A 19,065-nucleotide genomic window follows, 5' to 3' on the forward strand; every position below is an offset into this window, starting at 1 on the left:
AATAGCACTTAGCAGGCAAAGGCAAAATGGGGACCACGCCGAATTTTGGAAAATCCCGGTAACCGTCGTCAGATTCAAAATAGTACATGACGCAGCAAGCTCCCATCTCGTACGATCTGAGTGCATACTTGGGCCACAAAATCGTCATTGAATTTCAAGTTTTCTACACGCAAGCCATCAATACATATAATATGAACTCAATTTTTAGATTTTAATAAGCATGGCGGGTAAATAAAACATATACTCGGAAATACCTGGGCGCTATCCGAGATTGTCGACGAAATACATTCGGCAAACTTCGGTCACTTTCGGAAGCGGGAGGCACTCCTCCCGTTTTAGTCGCATGCCGTAGGCCTATATGTATTTCGCATAGATACTATATATAGCGGCTACCTAACCTAAGAATCATCAGTAATAGTCAGAATCATTTGGTCTGGGAACCAGACTACCACCCACCTACCCACCAACAAAGTGAGGTGAAGCCTACGGGGCGTTTTCTCGCCGCCTTGGGAAAAACATGTAGGCCAGTGAAAAAGCCCGCGGGCTAGTTAAGAGTCTATTTCAGTAGCATGGCTGCCTATGCATGCATGTGCAATGTCAGACAAAAACAGGGTGGCCTTGCTTAATATTTTTTCCGTCAAAAATCAATATTAAATTTGATGCACCAATGGACTTGAAGGTAGATTATAAACGAGCATTATAAACGCTTTTACTGAACATATGTAAAATCTGAAAGTATTTTCTTTTTTCTTTTTAGCTTTTGCCAGACCAAAAGTTTTTACTCGTTTCGTATGAATAAAAAAAGAATTAAATGCTTCAGATTTAAAGTATCATTTTTCAAAGCTGGGTTGTGGGGCTACTTTGAAACAATAAGGCAAATATATACGTATGCGCAAAAATGGTTGCATTTTTATGTCCTCGTAAAATTAAAACAAAAAAGCTCATAAACTATATATGACACCATACACTTTACATCCAATCACATTCATACGAAATTTAAATCTTTGTTTCGTTATTAGTTACATCACTAGAAGAAACGATATTTTCGCATTTTGTTCACGATTTCGCAATTTGTTGACGAAAGTGTTACTGTGACATTGCAATGCGACACAGAAGAATTAAGAAGAAACTTTATCTATAACTGCATCCTAGGGGACTGAACAAAATGAAATTTAAATTTTTCAAATCTGGATTTTGTTTCTTCAATATTTAAGTTTTTGTGTTTATGTTTGCAGATGTTGTATATTCCCTTTAAAGGGAATGTACATCATTGGCTTTTGCTGTAATTTTCAGCAATGGAGTATTTGAGGGGTTAGAATAATATATCAAATATTGTTACACTGACATGTTTGAAGTTTTATGTTCGAAAATGCTGAAAAAAAACAAGAAAAACAAAATTGTTCAAGTAGTCTGGTTTCCTGACTCCACCAAAATGAAATGGATCAATTTATAGTTGCCAGAAACTTGTAAGGTAAGGGAACCAGTCTAGCTGGCCTGCACCCGTTCATGAACATGTAACCAATACCAAACAAAATTTGGACTGAAAAAAGGTAAATTTGGAGCAGTAGTTGAAATATAGTTAGGTTTTTCCAACGGTGGTCGGCCGACCACCGTTGGAAATGTATACAAAAATACCATTTTCCTGAAAATGACTCCACACCAGGTGCCATAATTTTACAGAATGCTTTAGACTGTCATTTACTAACATCCTAGTAAGGTATTTCTTAAAAACTTGGTAGTTTTATTTTTCGATGTTTGCAAATGTTGTATATTCCCTTTAACCATGACAGTGTAGTCGAATCATCAACCTCATCAAGTTGTTCTACCTATATACATTACACACCAAAACATTCACTACGGTATAACGCACTTTATATATTGCAACTATCGTTTTCTAAAGTCTTGAATGAATTATATTGATCAGAAATGATTTTGATAAAAAAAACAACAGTACTGCTGAGTTAAATGGTTGTTCCTGTCGCGATGGACGACGGGCATGGACTATAAAATATATATACAATAATTTGTTTATCTTGCACATATTTAGCTGGTGTATATCATCCAACAAAGAGAATTTATTATTAGATTTACTATTCCAATCTCTCGACAGTTTTGACACTAATGCGCGCACGGCATGTCGTCCGTAGATTGGTCTGTTGGCTGATGACGTCGGCATTCCAAGTTCCAACATAACACTCCACTAAAATGAAATCATATCCGAACGCTACGGGCGCACCTCAGTGGCTGTATCAAATGTCGAATACTTCTATCACTCGACACATCGAGGTACTTGTATAACATCTCTAATGCCTGGAAGGCTGGAGCGCTGCTGAGTGATCCAAAACAATCAGAGCTATGCTGTTTCCTTCGTCTTGTATTACATTTTAGAAAAAGGTCGTAATTCAGAAACCAGTATTCTATCGTCCACCCTAGGCCTTGTATTATTTCACACTTAATAGTACATTGTAATACTTACCTGATTGACAATGTATGCCGGCACACAAATTTGGTAATCAATCAATTAATACTGCTTGGTAAAGTAAATCACAGGGTAAATGTGCAAACTCTGTGCGTTATAACTGCATAGGCCTATATGGTTATAATTATAGAAGAGTGTTTCTACTTTCTAGCGACTTTGGTTTTTATATTGGTTTGGATATTCACATTTTGTTGGGGATTTTGAAAACAGTGTACGTTGAACATTTGTGGGGAAGGCTTCACACTCTTATTCAGCAAGTCGTGTTGGTGTTTATTCTGTCCGCGTATCCATTTTGACGTAATTTTAAGTTTAGACGTATTTTATCCCCCAACTCGCACATACTGCAAAAGTCCTCTACTTGGCCTATTCCATTAGAGAGGTAACTATTCCGTTAAGATTGCAATTATTGCAGAAACTAAAAAAAGACAACCGAAGTGTTAAGCCTGTACTCGTATGTTGTATGTCTGTCACAGTTGCGCGATATATGCTTTATACAAGTTCTAAAACTAGGCTACTTCTCCAACAAGCAGAGAACAGAATCGTTCCTATGAAGATAAGAACACAGCGGATCTCGTTATTTTTAGGGGTTCTTTTCGAACATTAATTTATACCAAACAGCAGAGTTTAAACACCTTGTCAATAGTTGCTATGACAACGTCGCCGAATAATTTCCGTTGCAGACGTTCTAGTCACCGCGCATTGATTACAGCGGTGACATAGTGAAACTACCTGATACATCAATTTCTCCATGGAAGGACCAATATTTAAAATCGAACCATTTCAACAACAATAAGGTATGCTTTTGTGCTATTTTCTAAGGCACAATTATCTAATTTTCACAGGAACTCGCTTATCAGGCTTTTTGTGAGATGAACATGTCATATTGTTGTCTTGGCGGTGGATGTGTTTGATAATTTAAGGAACGCCAAGACCAGTAATTGAAGTAAAATTGAGCCGTCGACTGAATCTTCTAAGGTAATTAACCATTATCAATCATTAAAACACATTGGCAAGATAAGAACAAAGTAAATGCAATTGAAACGAAGCAGAACATTACAAGCCAGATCCGCTGCCGTCAACAACGAAAAAAACCAACAAATTATGGTTAAAATTCTGTCATATTGCAATAAGCTCTTAATATTTCAGCCACTTACCTTGCTGCAAGCACCACAAGCAGCCCAACAGCAAGGGAAATTCCAAGAATCTGTCCGAGAAAAAGTATCCACAGTGTACCTCCTGAAAGCGTCCAACGTCCTCGCTAGGCTGGGCTATAATCACAATGCCGTCTCCAAATCCGTGTCTAGCATAAATGGCGACTTGCGTATTAATCCTCCACGTAGGTTGTGCACTAGTGCCAAATGAGGACCTGAACATGGAGACAACAGATAACCATACTCCTTAATGCTGTTAAACATGCAATATTGGCTTTCAACGGGAGTGTATTTGACAACCAAAGCTGAAATCAGTCAAAAACAATGCGCCGGGAAAGAACCACTTTTGCATGTTTTCCATATAACGACCACTGCTGACCACTGCATGGGTGACCTTGATCCAAATCTTCAATCAACCTTAGTGGAGCTCGCAACTGAAATCAGTTGAAAATATTTTCAGAAAACCACCGTAAGTTTGCACGTTAAAAAAAAACACTACTGACCATTGGGTAACTTTATTGATACAAATCTGTTACAAATCTTACGTTGACTTGGATCAAGGATTCAAATATTATGACGAAATATATGATTCAAATCGGTTGAGAAATGTGGCAAAAGAAGTTTATGCGTTTGAATGAAATGACCCCTACTGACCCTATTATGAGGACTGGTCCCGTTGATGCAACTGACCAGGTGTGGCTTTAGTCAGAGGGAGACTGTACAAAAAGAAGCATTTCATGCTTCCATAAAAATGACCCACTAGTGGCCACATGATGACATTTGACCTCAAAAGTGACCGTTCCACAGCACTCCGGTTTCGAACATGTAAATCGCCCTTAATTGTAAGTTAATTGGTGAAGAAAGCGATGCAGTCAACATATCCTGTCGTTCGTTGAATCGACAATGTGCCTGTCTGATGAAGATATAACATTTTTCTATAATGCCAAAGTATAAAGGTTTTTCACAGTTATTGTATCACTTGGCCTATATCAAACAAATACCCTAAAACAATATTTTGATTTCGTCGAACATCGTCAACCTTAATTCTCAGTTTGGTGTACGTTTGTAGGCATGCATGGTGTACTTGTGCGAGAATGAAACACAGGGCTACAACCCAGGGCTACAATTGGAAACGCGTTTGAAAAGAAAGTAAGCCCTTGGGACGAGGTTGATAGCAATATGGAAACTCGGACTGGAAACTCGCCACTCGCCACTCGACTCTCAAAACGCCAGAAAGTAATACACTTTGCAAATGAAGGACATCATTCCATGGTAATGGTTGTCCTCAATAGACTGCAGACCTGACTTCGTACCCGTATATCATATGTGAGGACATGCAACGACATCGGTACTTCGAAATCTTATTGGTTGATATAAATGCGCCTAACCTATGCCACCTCCCTGTAATCTGGCCAAAGAATATATACGCTTACAGGTCGCGCAGAACTGCAGTGACTTTTACGATAATACATATATTGATTTGATCCCTGTGTCATAGGTCAATCGGCCAGTGGGGTGCTGGAAGTTCTCAGACTCTATCTTACGAGACTTTTGAGGCTGATATTTTGAGATGAAGCGGTTTTTTGATGGAACGCCCTCGTGCGCCGTGTTACTACGTATCCACAATGTCTTGACCCAAGACTAGACTTCACGCATGCTCAGAGTGGCCACGATGTATTTGTGAGGGTTCCAGTTGTATTGGGACACCGTGTGCGCAGACTAGCGTACGGATGCAGTAAATAAGTGCAACTTTAAATCTATCCAATAACTCGGTATCACGTGGTCACAACTTTCTTGGGTGCCGAATCACAATTCAACTCGGATCGACTTTCTTACATTGTATTACAATACAGTGCAATACACTAACAATGAACACTTTTTTTAATACAGCTCAAGTCACATTTTGACTCCTACAACTTGGAAGGCCTGTTTACTTGTTGATGGCTACGGGACCTATGCTTTTCTAGTTGCTGCGTTCGAGCTATAGCTGATTTTTGTTTTGGCCAAGTTAAACACGTTAAGATAAGAAAGTTATTTAAATTCTAATTAATGTGTACGAAACGTGTGTTTGTGTGTGAAAAATCCAAATGTACTGTTAGTCTGTTGTTCTTAGATAGCATGTTTAACGTGGATTTGTGTGCCTGCATATTGTGTGCACTTATTGTAAACATGTACATAAAGATATTAATAATTATAGTCACATAGTCCTTCGGACTTTCAGCTAAGATCAGGGCATACAACGAGCAGCACTTGTCTTGAATAAGAAGTAAGGGTTTTCCCTGGTAACTCTGTCTCTCCCAAGATTATCTCAGGAAAAAATCAATATAGGCCCCTACACAATGAATAACTATATAGTTGGTGCAATGTTTCCCAAAACTAATTTTGCACTGTTACCGATATCTTCAATTGGTTTGATGGATACTTCCATGATGTGAAAATATGACACCCATGATTTTAACTTTTTGTTCAATAAATTCGATTCCTCTCTGTGTCATTACAGGATTCCCACATCTTTCAAAATGACTTCAGCACAAGGAGATGCACATACGAATGACGTCGACGTCGTCTGTCAATCTGAACCATCCACATACTCTCTGGATCCTGTCGACTACTTGCCAAATGAAATCCTATGCAAGATAATTGGTTTTCTGTCGGTAGAAGACTTGTGTCACCTGGCTGTATGCAGCAAGGCATGGAGGAATGTAACCAACACAAACAGCCTTTGGCTTCATCTTTGTAAGCTGAGAGATTGGGAGCGTTTTGGTACGGAAGTAGATCTCCGCAAAGAGAAGCCAATCCACTCTACAGAGACCAGGAAATGGGGTTCCATTCCAACCTTTCAGGCCGAGTCGGTCATTACTGGCGACTGTAACGTGAAGGATCTTGCACCAACCTGTGAATGGAAGGAGGTTTACATGAGAGCTTGGCATCTGGACAGGAACTGGTCAGAGGGGCGTTACCGGGAGCACCATGCCTATTTGCCCGTTCGAACATATTACAAAGCGAGTAGTGTGGCAAGTGATGGCAGGACATACGCGGCTGGTGATTACTATGGGTTCGTGCGACTGTTGGATTTTAACAGTGGACGATTTCTGCGGAAGTTTCAAGCCACCAATTCAACCAGATCACAGATCCTGAAGATCAAGCGAGCGTCTATGAGCAGGAAGACTAAAACGGAGAGTGACATTGCCATACATCACATGCATCTGAAGAATGACATTGGAGTTGCTGTATTCAAGGGAGGTATGCTTGTATTTGAGGGCAGCACAGGCAATGCTTTGCGACGGATTACTCCGAGTAAGTGGAGTGACTTTGATCGATATTTGCCACGTAAATCATATTTTGAAGAAAATAAAATCATAGTCTCTTATAATTGGCTTGACTTCCCTTTACACATTTGGGATATCAGTGATTTGGTTGAGGGTGTAGATAATGGTGCATGTACAGAAACCATACTGCACACTGAAACTTCAGAAGATAATCCACATCCAGAAGCATCCTACCACTTGTTGGGTTGTCATGGACACTTTGTTATCACCTCTAGCTTGAGCCATCCTGAATTCCTTTTTTGGGATACGAGAACACCAGAAATTATAAGGATATACAAAGGACACAAAGGCAATGTTTCATGTGGCCATCTTGATGAAAACACTATCATGACTGGTGATAATGCTGGTGAGGTAAAAGTGTGGACAACTGCATCTGATGTTTGCATGAAAACACTGTCTGAATTCCCACCTGAAGTCTGTCTGAATTCCCATTTTCATCACCGTCGAATCAACACGGTACAGTTCACTGATAAAGTGATTGTTGCCGGCAGTCAGTCCAGAATTGTAGTCTGGAGTCGCGATGGCATACTACTGAACATGGAAGACGTGGAATTGCGGAGTACTAGCATTTGCAATCGACTTGTCACGTGTACCCGATCGCCAGAACTAATTTCTGTCTGGGACTTATCAACTGGTAAACGTCTTTACCGCCATGAATTTGAATTGGGACTGCTTGACCTTCTATACACGGATGACACTAGGATTGTCGTTCAAGTGGGTTATAACAGGCTTGTTAAAATGTTGCAATTCTGGTAGTTACATGAAAAAGCTTCGGGATCAAAATACACTAACTTTTCTTTTCTCTCTTGGCATACAGTGAGTATCCAAAAAAAAGGTCATCCATAACATTTGGTTAATGTGTAAAACGTAAAAATGTTTACACCGTCAAAGTTGCTTCATCTTGAAGGCCGAGTAAAAGGAAATGCATAGGTTATCGTCCGGGCTTTTATAATAAAAATGAAGGAGGCGGGCGCGCTTTGCTTTTTTTCCAAGATGGCGGATTTTCCAATTTTGCGGATGGATTCTTTCTTTTTGCTTGACTGTTTTGCTGGAAATAACAAAATTGTTTTCAAAGGAGCCAAAACTCTTTCTATATGAAAACAATTTTGTTGGATAAAAAAGACAATACATGTATAGTGGTAACACATGTGCAAAATATTATTGGAAACGTAACAAAGTACCACCCCCCCCCCCACCTTTTTAAGTTGCCTTATTTGCACCTATTTAGTCACGGATGACGGAGCATCTTTGATTTCAAACAGATGCAATAAAGCCACTGTATAAAGCAAATTGGATTTGGATGATTGTTCTGCTGATACAATCTGTATCATGTAAATGTGGACACTTTCTGCTTTGTTTACCATTTGTCTGACCACATAAGTGTACAGAATAAAAATCAGTGACAAAGGGAATATATAAATATCATGTACCTTTATCGTAATGCCGTGGAGAACATTTTAAAACTGTATTTGTTATATTTTTGGAAAAGTACTTGTGTGATTTGATTAATTCTTTTACTAAAATAAATGTTTACTTGGAATTACACATCCTAGATCTGAAAAGTGATGCATTTGTACATACAGGGACATATTGGGCTAAATTTAAGACCAGAGGATAAAAAAATTCAATTTGTGTTAATAATTATACGAAACGTCTGTTTTTGTTGCCTAAATATCGGAACATGAACGCGTGGTGTCATAAGCCGGTATGCGGATACCGCCATCTTGCTGAAGATCTCCGAAGAGAAATGTTAGCTAGGGAATCTGGCGATTTGTGCCACTTGTGCCCCACAGGAGATCAGCTGTTCATATTTTGTTGCCAAATTTGGCGGTTTAAGTCAATAAAAGCAATATGTATTTTGAAGTTCGATGATTACTCAAACATTCTATCTTATGTATAGTTACTTTTTACCGGCCATTTCTTGCACTGACTGTGAAAAAGTTGTCAATTGGTCCCTAGTCGGGTGACTGTTTTTCCACCCACTTCCCCTGTGCATAGGCCTAACTTCCTAATTTGAAACGTGTATACACTCTAAAAAATAGTTGCTCATTATTGGGTAAAATTACTACCTTTTCGAGAGTAAAAAGGGAACATGGTCGTCAACTTGTGTACTTTTTTTTGCACAACTAAAGTGTAGAAAAGTACCCATTTCTGTGTAACTTTTACCCATAATTGTGTTACGTGTTTGCACAACAAAGTTGGGTAAGAAAGTTTACCCATGTGACGACCATGTTCCATTTTTACTCAATTATTGGGTAAACTTTACCCAACCCTCCTTTTACCCAAGTGTTGTGTCAGTTTCTTACCCAGATATTGGGTTCTGTTTTTTACCCTGCACTGTTGGGTTCTAAATTTACCCATCACTTGGGTTGTTTTTAAATTAGTTGTTGTGTACCTTTGTTATTGATCCTTGCGGTTTTATTCAACTTTGAACTCTGCAATGTGAATTGCATGCTAGAGACAGCAATCGTGAGGGATTTCAACAACTGAGTCCTGGGTTGGAAAGTCAGTAAAATGAATAAGATGATATTTCCCCAAATATGGTGCTGATGCATGAGGACTATTACGAGGAGCGTGGGCTAAATAATGGGCATGGGTGTTAGAATTTCCCTGAATCAACTCATTCAAAAACAATTCCCCAAATGTTTGTCACTTTACTCCGTCTTTCTAGATCTGAGAACACTCATTATACGGCACATGAAATGCATGCATCATGTGCATGGAATCGTGGTTGGCAGAGCCGTGACGTCCAAGTTGCAAATAAATGTCTAAATAATAAGCATGTCACTTCTCCAATCTCCCCGATATTAATCCTCATACATCAGCATCCCATTTGGAGGAAAAACACTGAAATTCATTTCACTGACTTACCTGGAACAAAGAAATCACGTCTTCAAAATCCCCAAATTGTTGAAGGTCTCACAAGCGGCGGCCATCTTGTACATGAGTGATGACGCGTGCACAATATTGGGTAAACGTTGTCACGTGTGTCAGTTTACCCCACACAGTGGTAACATTTTACTAATGTCGTGGTAAATTCTACTCTTCCACGTATACAATGAGAGAATTGTTACACAGTGGTGAGGTAAATCCAGTTTCTTTAACCCATCACTTGGGTAATAATACCATGATTTGAACTTTTTGCCTGTGCTGCAGGGACTTGTAGTCAATGTTGGGTATTATTTTACCCTTTTCACCTCCTTTTTTTATAGTGATATCACCACTCGGTACAGGGTGATTAAGTTGCATTGTCATGATTGTGAAAGTTTACAATTTGTGACCTGTACTTACTTTGCCAATTGAATGTTGAAATATACCTTTCAATAAACTTCATGGATTTTTGTTTTATTTGTTATTAATATGAGGTGGGTTAACACATTTAATTATGTTTAGTCAGTGCTTAATCAGCCCAAGTCAACTCAGTGGTCGAAGCTAAAACTGTTGATTTTATCGAGCGAGGTTCTTTTGAGAATACTCACAGGTGTTACAATTTCACTATACCAGAAGTAATGTGCAGTGGAATTCTGCACAGGATGAACTCAAAGATAAACTATAGGGTATGGGAGGACCATGCACATCATGTCATCAGAACAGGTTGATGAGTATAGAGTATATGAATGACTAGACCCTACTGAGTGCACAGACGAAGAATGCTCAGTTATAACTTGAGGTTCGGTATGCTTAACGCTTAGACACAATCATTTCCGAGCCCATAATAATAGAGAGCCACATAAATAATAATTGGCAATATTTTGTGTCCTAAATTTCACCACTATACTCACTTCGTATTCAAGATTCCGCCATTTTTAATTTCCCTATCACGAAATCGTCCGGTTACGTCACACACACCCGGGCAGCCACACAGACACGCTCGCGCAGACGCGAGGATCACGAGGTGGCTAATCGAACGCTCTCGTGTAAGTTACTTACATGTGTAAGCTAAACGAACGCACCTATCGACTTGAAGTGTACGGCGGTCACAGGTGATCACAGGTCGCCAAAAAAAAAATTTAAAAGCGCCAAATCACAATTCAACTCGCAATTTCTCACTTTGTATCATAGGCGTAGCGGGGGGGGGGGGGGGGGGGGGGGGGGGTTAAGGGGGTATTTACCCCCAATATTTTGTAAAGACTGCCCTTTTCTATTCAAATGCCCTTTTTTCCCCCAGCGTTTACCCCCCCCCCCCCAAAAAAATATTTTTTAAAGAGTACCCTTTTTTAATAAGTGCCTTTTTTTCTGAACAAGTGCTTTTTAAAAGTACGTGGTGGCCTTTTTTGATTTATGGTTATTTTGATGAATAATCTGAGTAGGATTTTCAAATGCTGCTGGTAAACGTATTTCTTTTGTTAAAGAAGTTTCAGTATGTTGTAGACTGTGTTGTGCAATGTGCATTTAGGGACATATTTGAGTGATTATGATGTATGCGAATGTGTGTACGTTTTGGTCAGCCATCGGCCGGGGTTGGCCTGTGTATTTGTTATTTCTTCCCTGATGCTTAACATGGACACTAGCTGCATTTGTAGTTTAAACTTCTTGTAGAATTGAATCATGTTTATTAGGTTTAATTTCATTAATTTCTATATTTTCTTCGAATTGTAAGTCTTCATTTTAATACAAATGTAACCGGGTCTCACCTTGTAATGCAAAACTATAATGAGTGCCTGCCTAATTTTTACAGGTGGCCTCCGGGCCCAGCAGTCGGCAATAGAGTCATGTGAACAGAGAGAAGCTGTCTGGCTTTGTTCCTTGTTGCCCTCGCCACCTTGCTAGAACCTGTGTGCCAGTCCCTCCCCCCCCCCCCACACCAGTCCATTAGTTGACCCCTTTCCAACTCAAACTGCTCCCCTGAACACTATCATAAATTGCGACATGGCGTCTTGCGTATTGATCCTCCACGTAGGTTGTGCACAGTGCGAAATGCGAACCTAAACATGGAGATAACCAAACTCCAAGATTAATGGTTAATGTAAAACATGCAACATTTGGCTTACAACGGGAATGTCGTTGACCATCCTGGCTGAAATCAGTCGAAAACAAAAAGAACCATTAATTGCATGTTTTCCATAGAAGAGCCACTCTTGACTGCAAGTTGACCTTAATCCAATTCTAAAACAACCACAGTGGAGTTCTCGATGGGGGTGTGCCGAAATTAGTTGAACATTGTCAGACAGCAATCATAATTGTGCATGGTTTTAAAATAAAAATGCCCACTACTCGCCACTGGATGACTTTGATCCAAATCTGTGAAAAAAATCTCACATTGGATTTGTTCAATGATATTTTGACGAAATATACGAGTCACATCGGCTGAGGAATGTGGCAAAAGAAGCAGTTACCGCGTTAGAATTTAATGACCCCTACTGAACCTATACGAGGACTGGTCCAGTGATTCAACCGACCACTTTTGGCTTTAAGTCGGGTGAAGACTATAGAATAAGAAGGATTTCCTGTTTTCATAAAAATAACCACTAGTGGCCGGCCACATGATGACAATTGACCTCAAAAGTGACCCGTCCATACAGCACTCCGGTTTCGGTCATGAAAGATCCTGCTTCATACATGTAAAGCGCCCTCAACAGTAAGTTAATTGGTGAAGAAAGGGATATGTACTCAATAATCCAGTCGCTCGTTGAATTTTTCTATATTTTAGAAGTATATAGGCTTTTCCCAGTTATTGTATCACTTGGCCTATATCAACAAATTCCCTAAAACAATACTTTGATTTCGTCGAACATCGTCAAGCTTAATTCTCAGTTTAGTGTACGTTTGTATGCACAAGGTGCACTTGTGTGAAAACGAAAATGTATAACGATGCGAAGATTTACCTACCTACAGCCGATGTGTTCTAGATTTAGTCGGGCTGGCTTGAATGCAGTCCTTATCAGCGGCGACTTTAGATGTTTTAGTTAAAGCTTATGTGTTACTCAAGTATATATTTTTTTGATTGTCAATCCTAAAAGACATTTTAGTCTCCTATTTAAGTTTCAGTTTTCACCTAATAACCGCCACAAAATAAGTTCACAAATGTTCATCTTTGCACGAGTACCCCGAGTTCCACTAGACCACATGTACTTAAGAATTTCGGAGGTGAGAGGTCAATTTTCGGCACGATATTCATCTTTCATGTCAGGCGATTTGTCAGTTTCCATCAATTGAGATAAAGGCCTTTTAGAGGGCGATTTTCTTAAGAAATCAATGCACCAAAAATATTTGCACATCTTAGAATGTTTGCTTTCAGGCTCTATAGCCATCCAACCTTGTACCCATGGTGTCGAGCTGAACGCTCCCACCATGTACACTACGCGCTCTCTCAACCTGGTATTTGATCATTTTGCACAGAAAATATTTTTGGATGCAAATAAGGAATAATCTGGTGCCTGGCTGTGTTTTATATCAGCATTTGTTTTTGTGTAAAGTGTCTGGGGTAAAAAAACAACCCAGAATCAATTCATCGCGCCCTGAGTTACGAAAACACGATTTTGGTTCAAAGTTAAAATGTTATCTTATGCAGCCGATATGCAGTATTACATTACATAAAAGCAAAATGGAAAGGGAAGGATATTTTTGAGGAATGGACGTAATTACTACATGTGTATGCAATGAACATTAAAACACGACATACACGTTGGAAATAACAACACCAAGTGCACGATATAAATCCATTATTTGCTAATCTTAATATCGAATCAGGATACGGAAAAAAGTTGAAACCCTACAGGGCTTCTTATTGCCGGAAACGAGTTTAAAAAGAAAGTGAGCCCTGAGACGAGGTTGATAGCCATATGGAAACCCAGACTCGACACTCGACACTCCAGTCTCGACTCTGAGCATTTGGGATGCAACTTGGGTCCGAAAGTGGTGGTATTTAGCCATGTTGTGGAGGGATCCTTTTTCAAAATGGCTACTTCTCAAGTACAAGTACAGGAATATCATTGTTTTAGGGTGGCATTTAGGTGAGAATATTTCAAAACGTCATATTGGTGAACCCACCAAAAATTGAATGGCAAATGAAAGACGACATGTTAACTATCCTTTTCTGTGCAGCCTAAATACCTGTGAAAGTTTCGAGTACATTTAAAAGAATTTTGAAGTATGGAGATTTATCACTGGACTCTATGGGAATTTATTTGCTTGGGTGCAAACACAAGGTCACATCTGTATATCGCCCTCAATAGCTACTTGGTTGGCAATCGGACTATAGTCAGCATCCTGTTGTACATTTGTATTCATTTTTAGGTCTGTGAACTCGTGACTAGACTTTTCATTGCGGAAGTGATTCCATAAATAATAAATTGAGGCACAGTACAGGATAAATGAACTGTAAATGTTGAAAAACGAAATCAAATTCTGACGAGAATTACATATTTCTTTCAGAAGTGAAACGAATTAGTTTGCCAGGGTGAGTTCAGATTTCGTTGTCGCATTTATTTGCAGCTAAGCATTAGCATAGATAACTATACTACAGAGGGGATGGACGACCTATTTTATTGAGTAAGTGAATTGTTAACATTTAAGTTATAGAGTCAGTCAGTGTCACATAAAAATATTGAAGTTAATCCAAATGCACTGTTAGTCTGTTGTTCTTAGATAGCATGTTTAAGGTGGATCTGTGTGCCTGCATATTGTGTGCATTTATCGTAAACATGTGCATGAAGATATTAATATAGTCACATAGTCCTTCGGACCTTCAGCTAAGATCAGGGCATGCAACGAAAACCAGAACTTGTCTTGAATAAGAAGTAAGGGTTTTCCCTGGTACCTTTGTCTCTCCTCACACCATCTCAGGAAAACAATATACACAATGAATAACTAGTTGATGCAATGTTTCCCAAAATTAATTTTGTACTGTTATTTTGCACTGTTGTTCTTAGATAGCACGTATGACTTGGATGTGTGTGCCCACGTATTGTGTGCCTTTCTTTCGTGAACATGCTATATTAACGCGGTGTTTGTACACTCCATGTCAGTTAGCGTTTTCTACCTGTAATTCTGTTCTTTGTATTTGGTGCGGTTGCCCTTGTTTCACCTAACAGTCTACAAGGACAACAGCATAGCGCTTAGAAACGTAGTATTAAGCACGGTATAAATGTTTGCTATTATTATTATTATTATTAAGATACTAATACAGTCACATCCTTAATTAATTTGGACCTTCAGCTAAGATCAGGGCATGCAACTAAAAAGCCAGCACTTGTCTTGAATAAGAAGTAAGGGTTTTCTCTGGCACCTCTGGTCTCTCCTAACTGTTTTGTTGAATAAATTCAATTCCTCTCTGTGTCATTATAGGATTCCCACTGTCTTTCAAAATGACTTCAGCACAAGAAGATACACATGCGAGTGATGTCGACGCAGTCTGTCAATCTGAACCATCCACATGCTCTCTGGATCCTGTCGACTACTTGCCAAATGAAATCCTATGGAAGATAATTGGTTTTCTGTCGGTAGAAGACTTGTGTCACCTGGCTGTATGCAGCAAGGCATGGAGGAATGTAACCAACACAAACAGCCTTTGGCTTCATCTTTGTAAGCTGAGAGATTGGGAGCGTTTTGGTACGGAAGTAGATCTCCGCAAAGAGAAGCCAATCCATTCTACAGAGACCAGGATATGGGGTTCCATTCCAACCTTTTAGGCCGAGTCGGTCATTACTGGCGACTGTAACGTGAAGGATCTTGCACCAACCTGTGAATGGAAGGAGGTGTACCGTAATTTTCGGAATATAAGCCGCGCGGCGTATAAGCCGCAGCACACAAAAATCTGCAAATTAAGATTTGAAGTCGGCGTATAAGCCGCACCGGCGTATAAGCCGCACCGACCGCTGCGGTTTCAATTTTGTAAGGCCTCCAAATTCTAGTCAAAATGCTCTGAACCAGTTCCATTCACACTACAGAAGCTATTAAAAGGACCACAAAAGTTATATCACATCATTTACAACTGATACTTTTACAAACAAATATTGATGAGAAATAAACACCGGGAACTGCTGACGGCTGCCCCGTCATAGCCCGGCAGCCTGCGCCACGCACGCCGGTGAATGACAACATTTTCCCACAGCACGTGAGAGAGTATGAAACCCACCGTGTGTTGTCTGACTGGAGCGCTACAAATCTTGCATGCTGATTTGTTTTGTCCTAAGAATAAACAGGTCCGTTTTTACCTCAAAACTTATCAAATTGTTGCGATTAGTTGCGAGAAAAATTCAAGTTTCGATCGTAACTTTCTTTGGAAATAGTCAAAACGAAGCGGACATTTTAATAGACGATTCCATTAATTTTGTAAGGGGTGATTTAGTCCCTCTTTTGAGTTTTACATCGTTTCTTGAATACATTTCAAGAAAACAAAATATATTGTGACGTTGAACAACTGATTATGTAATAAAAAAATGTTTCGAACGCCATAAAAATTGTAGTGGTCTTTTTTCTTTTTTTTTAAACAGCGAAAATATTGGTAATTATTGTTCCAAAGAAAGAACACCCCTTTGTTACCACAAATGGTGTGGTCCGCTGTTGGGAAAGCATGCCTGCATATCGCTGCTGCATGCACTGTACCAGTATCACGTACGGCTGGTGGCAAGTGTCGAAGACAGCTTTCATCACCGTACTTTTTTACTGCTCGGTACCTTTACGTGAGACGTGGTTTCGGTTTGTTAATGACTTTCTTAATTTATAATTCATTTCAGCAACATATCTCTTCTTATACCAGTACATTAAATGCACATGTGAATTTCATTTTTATTCTTCAAGGCTTGTCGTATAAGCCGCCCTGTGTATAAGCCGCAGTAAACATTTTCATGGCCAAAATCAACGTATAAGCCGCGGCTTATATTCCGAAAATTACGGTACATGAGAGCTTGGCATCTGGACAGGAACTGGTCAGAGGGGCGTTACCGGGAGCACCGTGCTTTTTTGCCTAAACTAACATATGACAAAGCGAGGGGCATGGCAAGTGATGGCAAGACGTACGCGGCTGGTGATTACTATGGGTTCGTGCGACTGTGGGATTTGAATAGCGGAAGATTTCTGCGGAAGTTTCAAGCCAACAATTTAACAGATTCACAGATCAGAGATCTCAAGCGAGTGGCTAAGGAGACTAACAGGGTCAATCATGTCATAAATCACGTGCATCTGAAGAAAGACATTGGAGTTGCTTTATACAACGGAGGTATTCTGGTATTTGAGGGCAGCACAGGCAATGCTTTGCGACGGATTTCAACGAGTAAGGGGAGTAACTTTGATCGATATGAGCCATGGAAATCATATTTTGAAGAAAATAAAATCATAGTCTCTTATCGTTGGAATGACTTTTTCCCTTTACACATTTGGGATATCAGTGATTTGGTTGAGGGTGTAGATAATGGTGCATGTACAGAAACCATACTGCACATTGAAACTTCAGAAGATAATCCACATCCAGAAGCATCCTACCACTTGTTGGGTTGTCATGGACACTTTGTTATCACCTCTAGCTTGAGCCATCCTGAATTCCTTCTTTGGGATACGAGAACACCTAAAATTATAAGGATATACAAAGGACACAAAGGCAATGTTTCATGTGGCCATCTTGATGAAAACACTATCATGACTGGTGATAATGCTGGTGAGGTAAAAGTGTGGACAACTGCATCTGATGTTTGCATGAAAACTCTGTCCGAATTCCCAGATCATTTTTATCGCCGTCGATTCAATACGGTACAGTTCACTGATAAAGTGATTGTTGCCGGCACTCAGTCCAGAATTGTAGTCTGGAGTCGCGATGGCATACTACTGAACATGGAAGACGTGGAATTTGAGAATGCCAGAATTTGCAGTCGACTTGTCACGTATACCCGATCGCCAGAATTAATTTCTGTCTGGGACTTATCAACTGGTAAACGTCTTTACCACAATGCATTTGAATTTGGACCGCTTGACCTTCTATACACGGATGACACAAAGATTGTCATTTATATTTGCAGTATGGTTCAAATTTTGCATTTCTGGTAATAGCATGAAAAAGCTTCGGGATCCAAATACACTCACTTTTCTTTTCTCTCTTGGCATACAGTATCCAAAAAGGTCATCCATAAAGACTGGTTAATATTTACAAAGTATGAATGTTTACAATGTCAAAGCTGCTCCATCTTAAAGACCGAGTGAAATAAAATAAAGAGGTTATCGCCCGGGCTTTTATAATGAAAAGGAAGGAGGCGGGCGCGGTTTTTTTTCTTGCTTTTCCCAAGATAGCAGATTTTTCAAGATGGCGAATGGATTCTTTCTTCTCGCCCGACTGTTTTGCTGAAATAGAATTGTGCCCAAAGGAGCAACAACCCTTTCTATATGGAAAAAAAATTGTCTGAAATTAAAGACAATATAGTGATAACACATGCATATAGATATCATGTACCTTAATCGTGATGTCGTGGACAACGTTTTAAAACTGTGTTTGTGTTCAAATTCCTAGAAAAGTACTAACGTTATGTGATTGATTCTTTTACTACGAGAAAAGTTTAATTGGAATTTCACATCCTAGATCTGAAAAGTGATACATGCAGATCATTTTGTTAAATCGGGGGCGCCCTTTGGGTTTCTTTTATTTTTAGTATACTCGCCCTGCCTGTATTTTTACATTCGCATGAAAGATAGCATTGCAGTTGAGGTCAATTATGACATTCTTCATCTGATCATTATTTTTATGGCGTGAAGAGTTATGACGTATGGGCTTGGGACACAGGCAAGGTTTTTTCTTCACGAACGAAAGTTGTAAACAGAGTACGTAAAGGTCATTGACCTATCAAAGATCACTTGGGGTCTGATGTGAAACGCCCCTTTATCTGAACATTGTCTTGACATGCGAAGTTTGATGATTTAGTCGCCAAGTGCACAATTCTGTCACTCAACAGCCTCACTACTATGTTATTTTTTATGAAATGGAGCAAGCCTCTTTAAAAAAAAAAAAGCTGGTAATAATAATTACCTTTTCTAAACCAGATGATTTGGTAAAATTTAGTGACGAAGGAAGTATCCATTGTGCCTACTCACGCGTATCACATAATAACACATAGGCCCATACATGTCAATAAGCTATAGGAACGGCGCAGGGGTATATGCGCACATTATTTCAACGCTGATA

The 19,065-nt window shown here is 39.5% G+C and overlaps 1 protein-coding gene across 4 annotated transcripts in view; it reads left to right on the forward strand.

Moving 5' to 3' along the window:
- The window catches only part of LOC119746518 (probable E3 ubiquitin ligase complex SCF subunit sconB), a 36,876-nt gene that overhangs the window by 8,526 nt on the left and 9,285 nt on the right, over window positions 1–19,065 (forward strand). For 2 of the 4 annotated variants that reach the window (XM_038223495.1, XM_038223498.1), the window contains exon 2: window positions 6,131–10,287. In XM_038223495.1, the coding sequence (XP_038079423.1) occupies window positions 6,131–7,715 (1,585 nt within the window). In that variant the 3' untranslated portion in view covers window positions 7,716–10,287. Of the gene's footprint in view, window positions 1–6,130; window positions 10,288–16,799; window positions 17,955–19,065 lie in introns of those variants that run through there. The other 2 variants (XM_038223497.1, XM_038223496.1) reach the window with 2 other exon arrangements.

The sequence above is a fragment of the Patiria miniata genome, unplaced genomic scaffold, assembly GCF_015706575.1.
Source record: "Patiria miniata isolate m_02_andy unplaced genomic scaffold, ASM1570657v1 HiC_scaffold_7, whole genome shotgun sequence".
NCBI lineage: Eukaryota > Metazoa > Echinodermata > Asteroidea > Valvatida > Asterinidae > Patiria > Patiria miniata.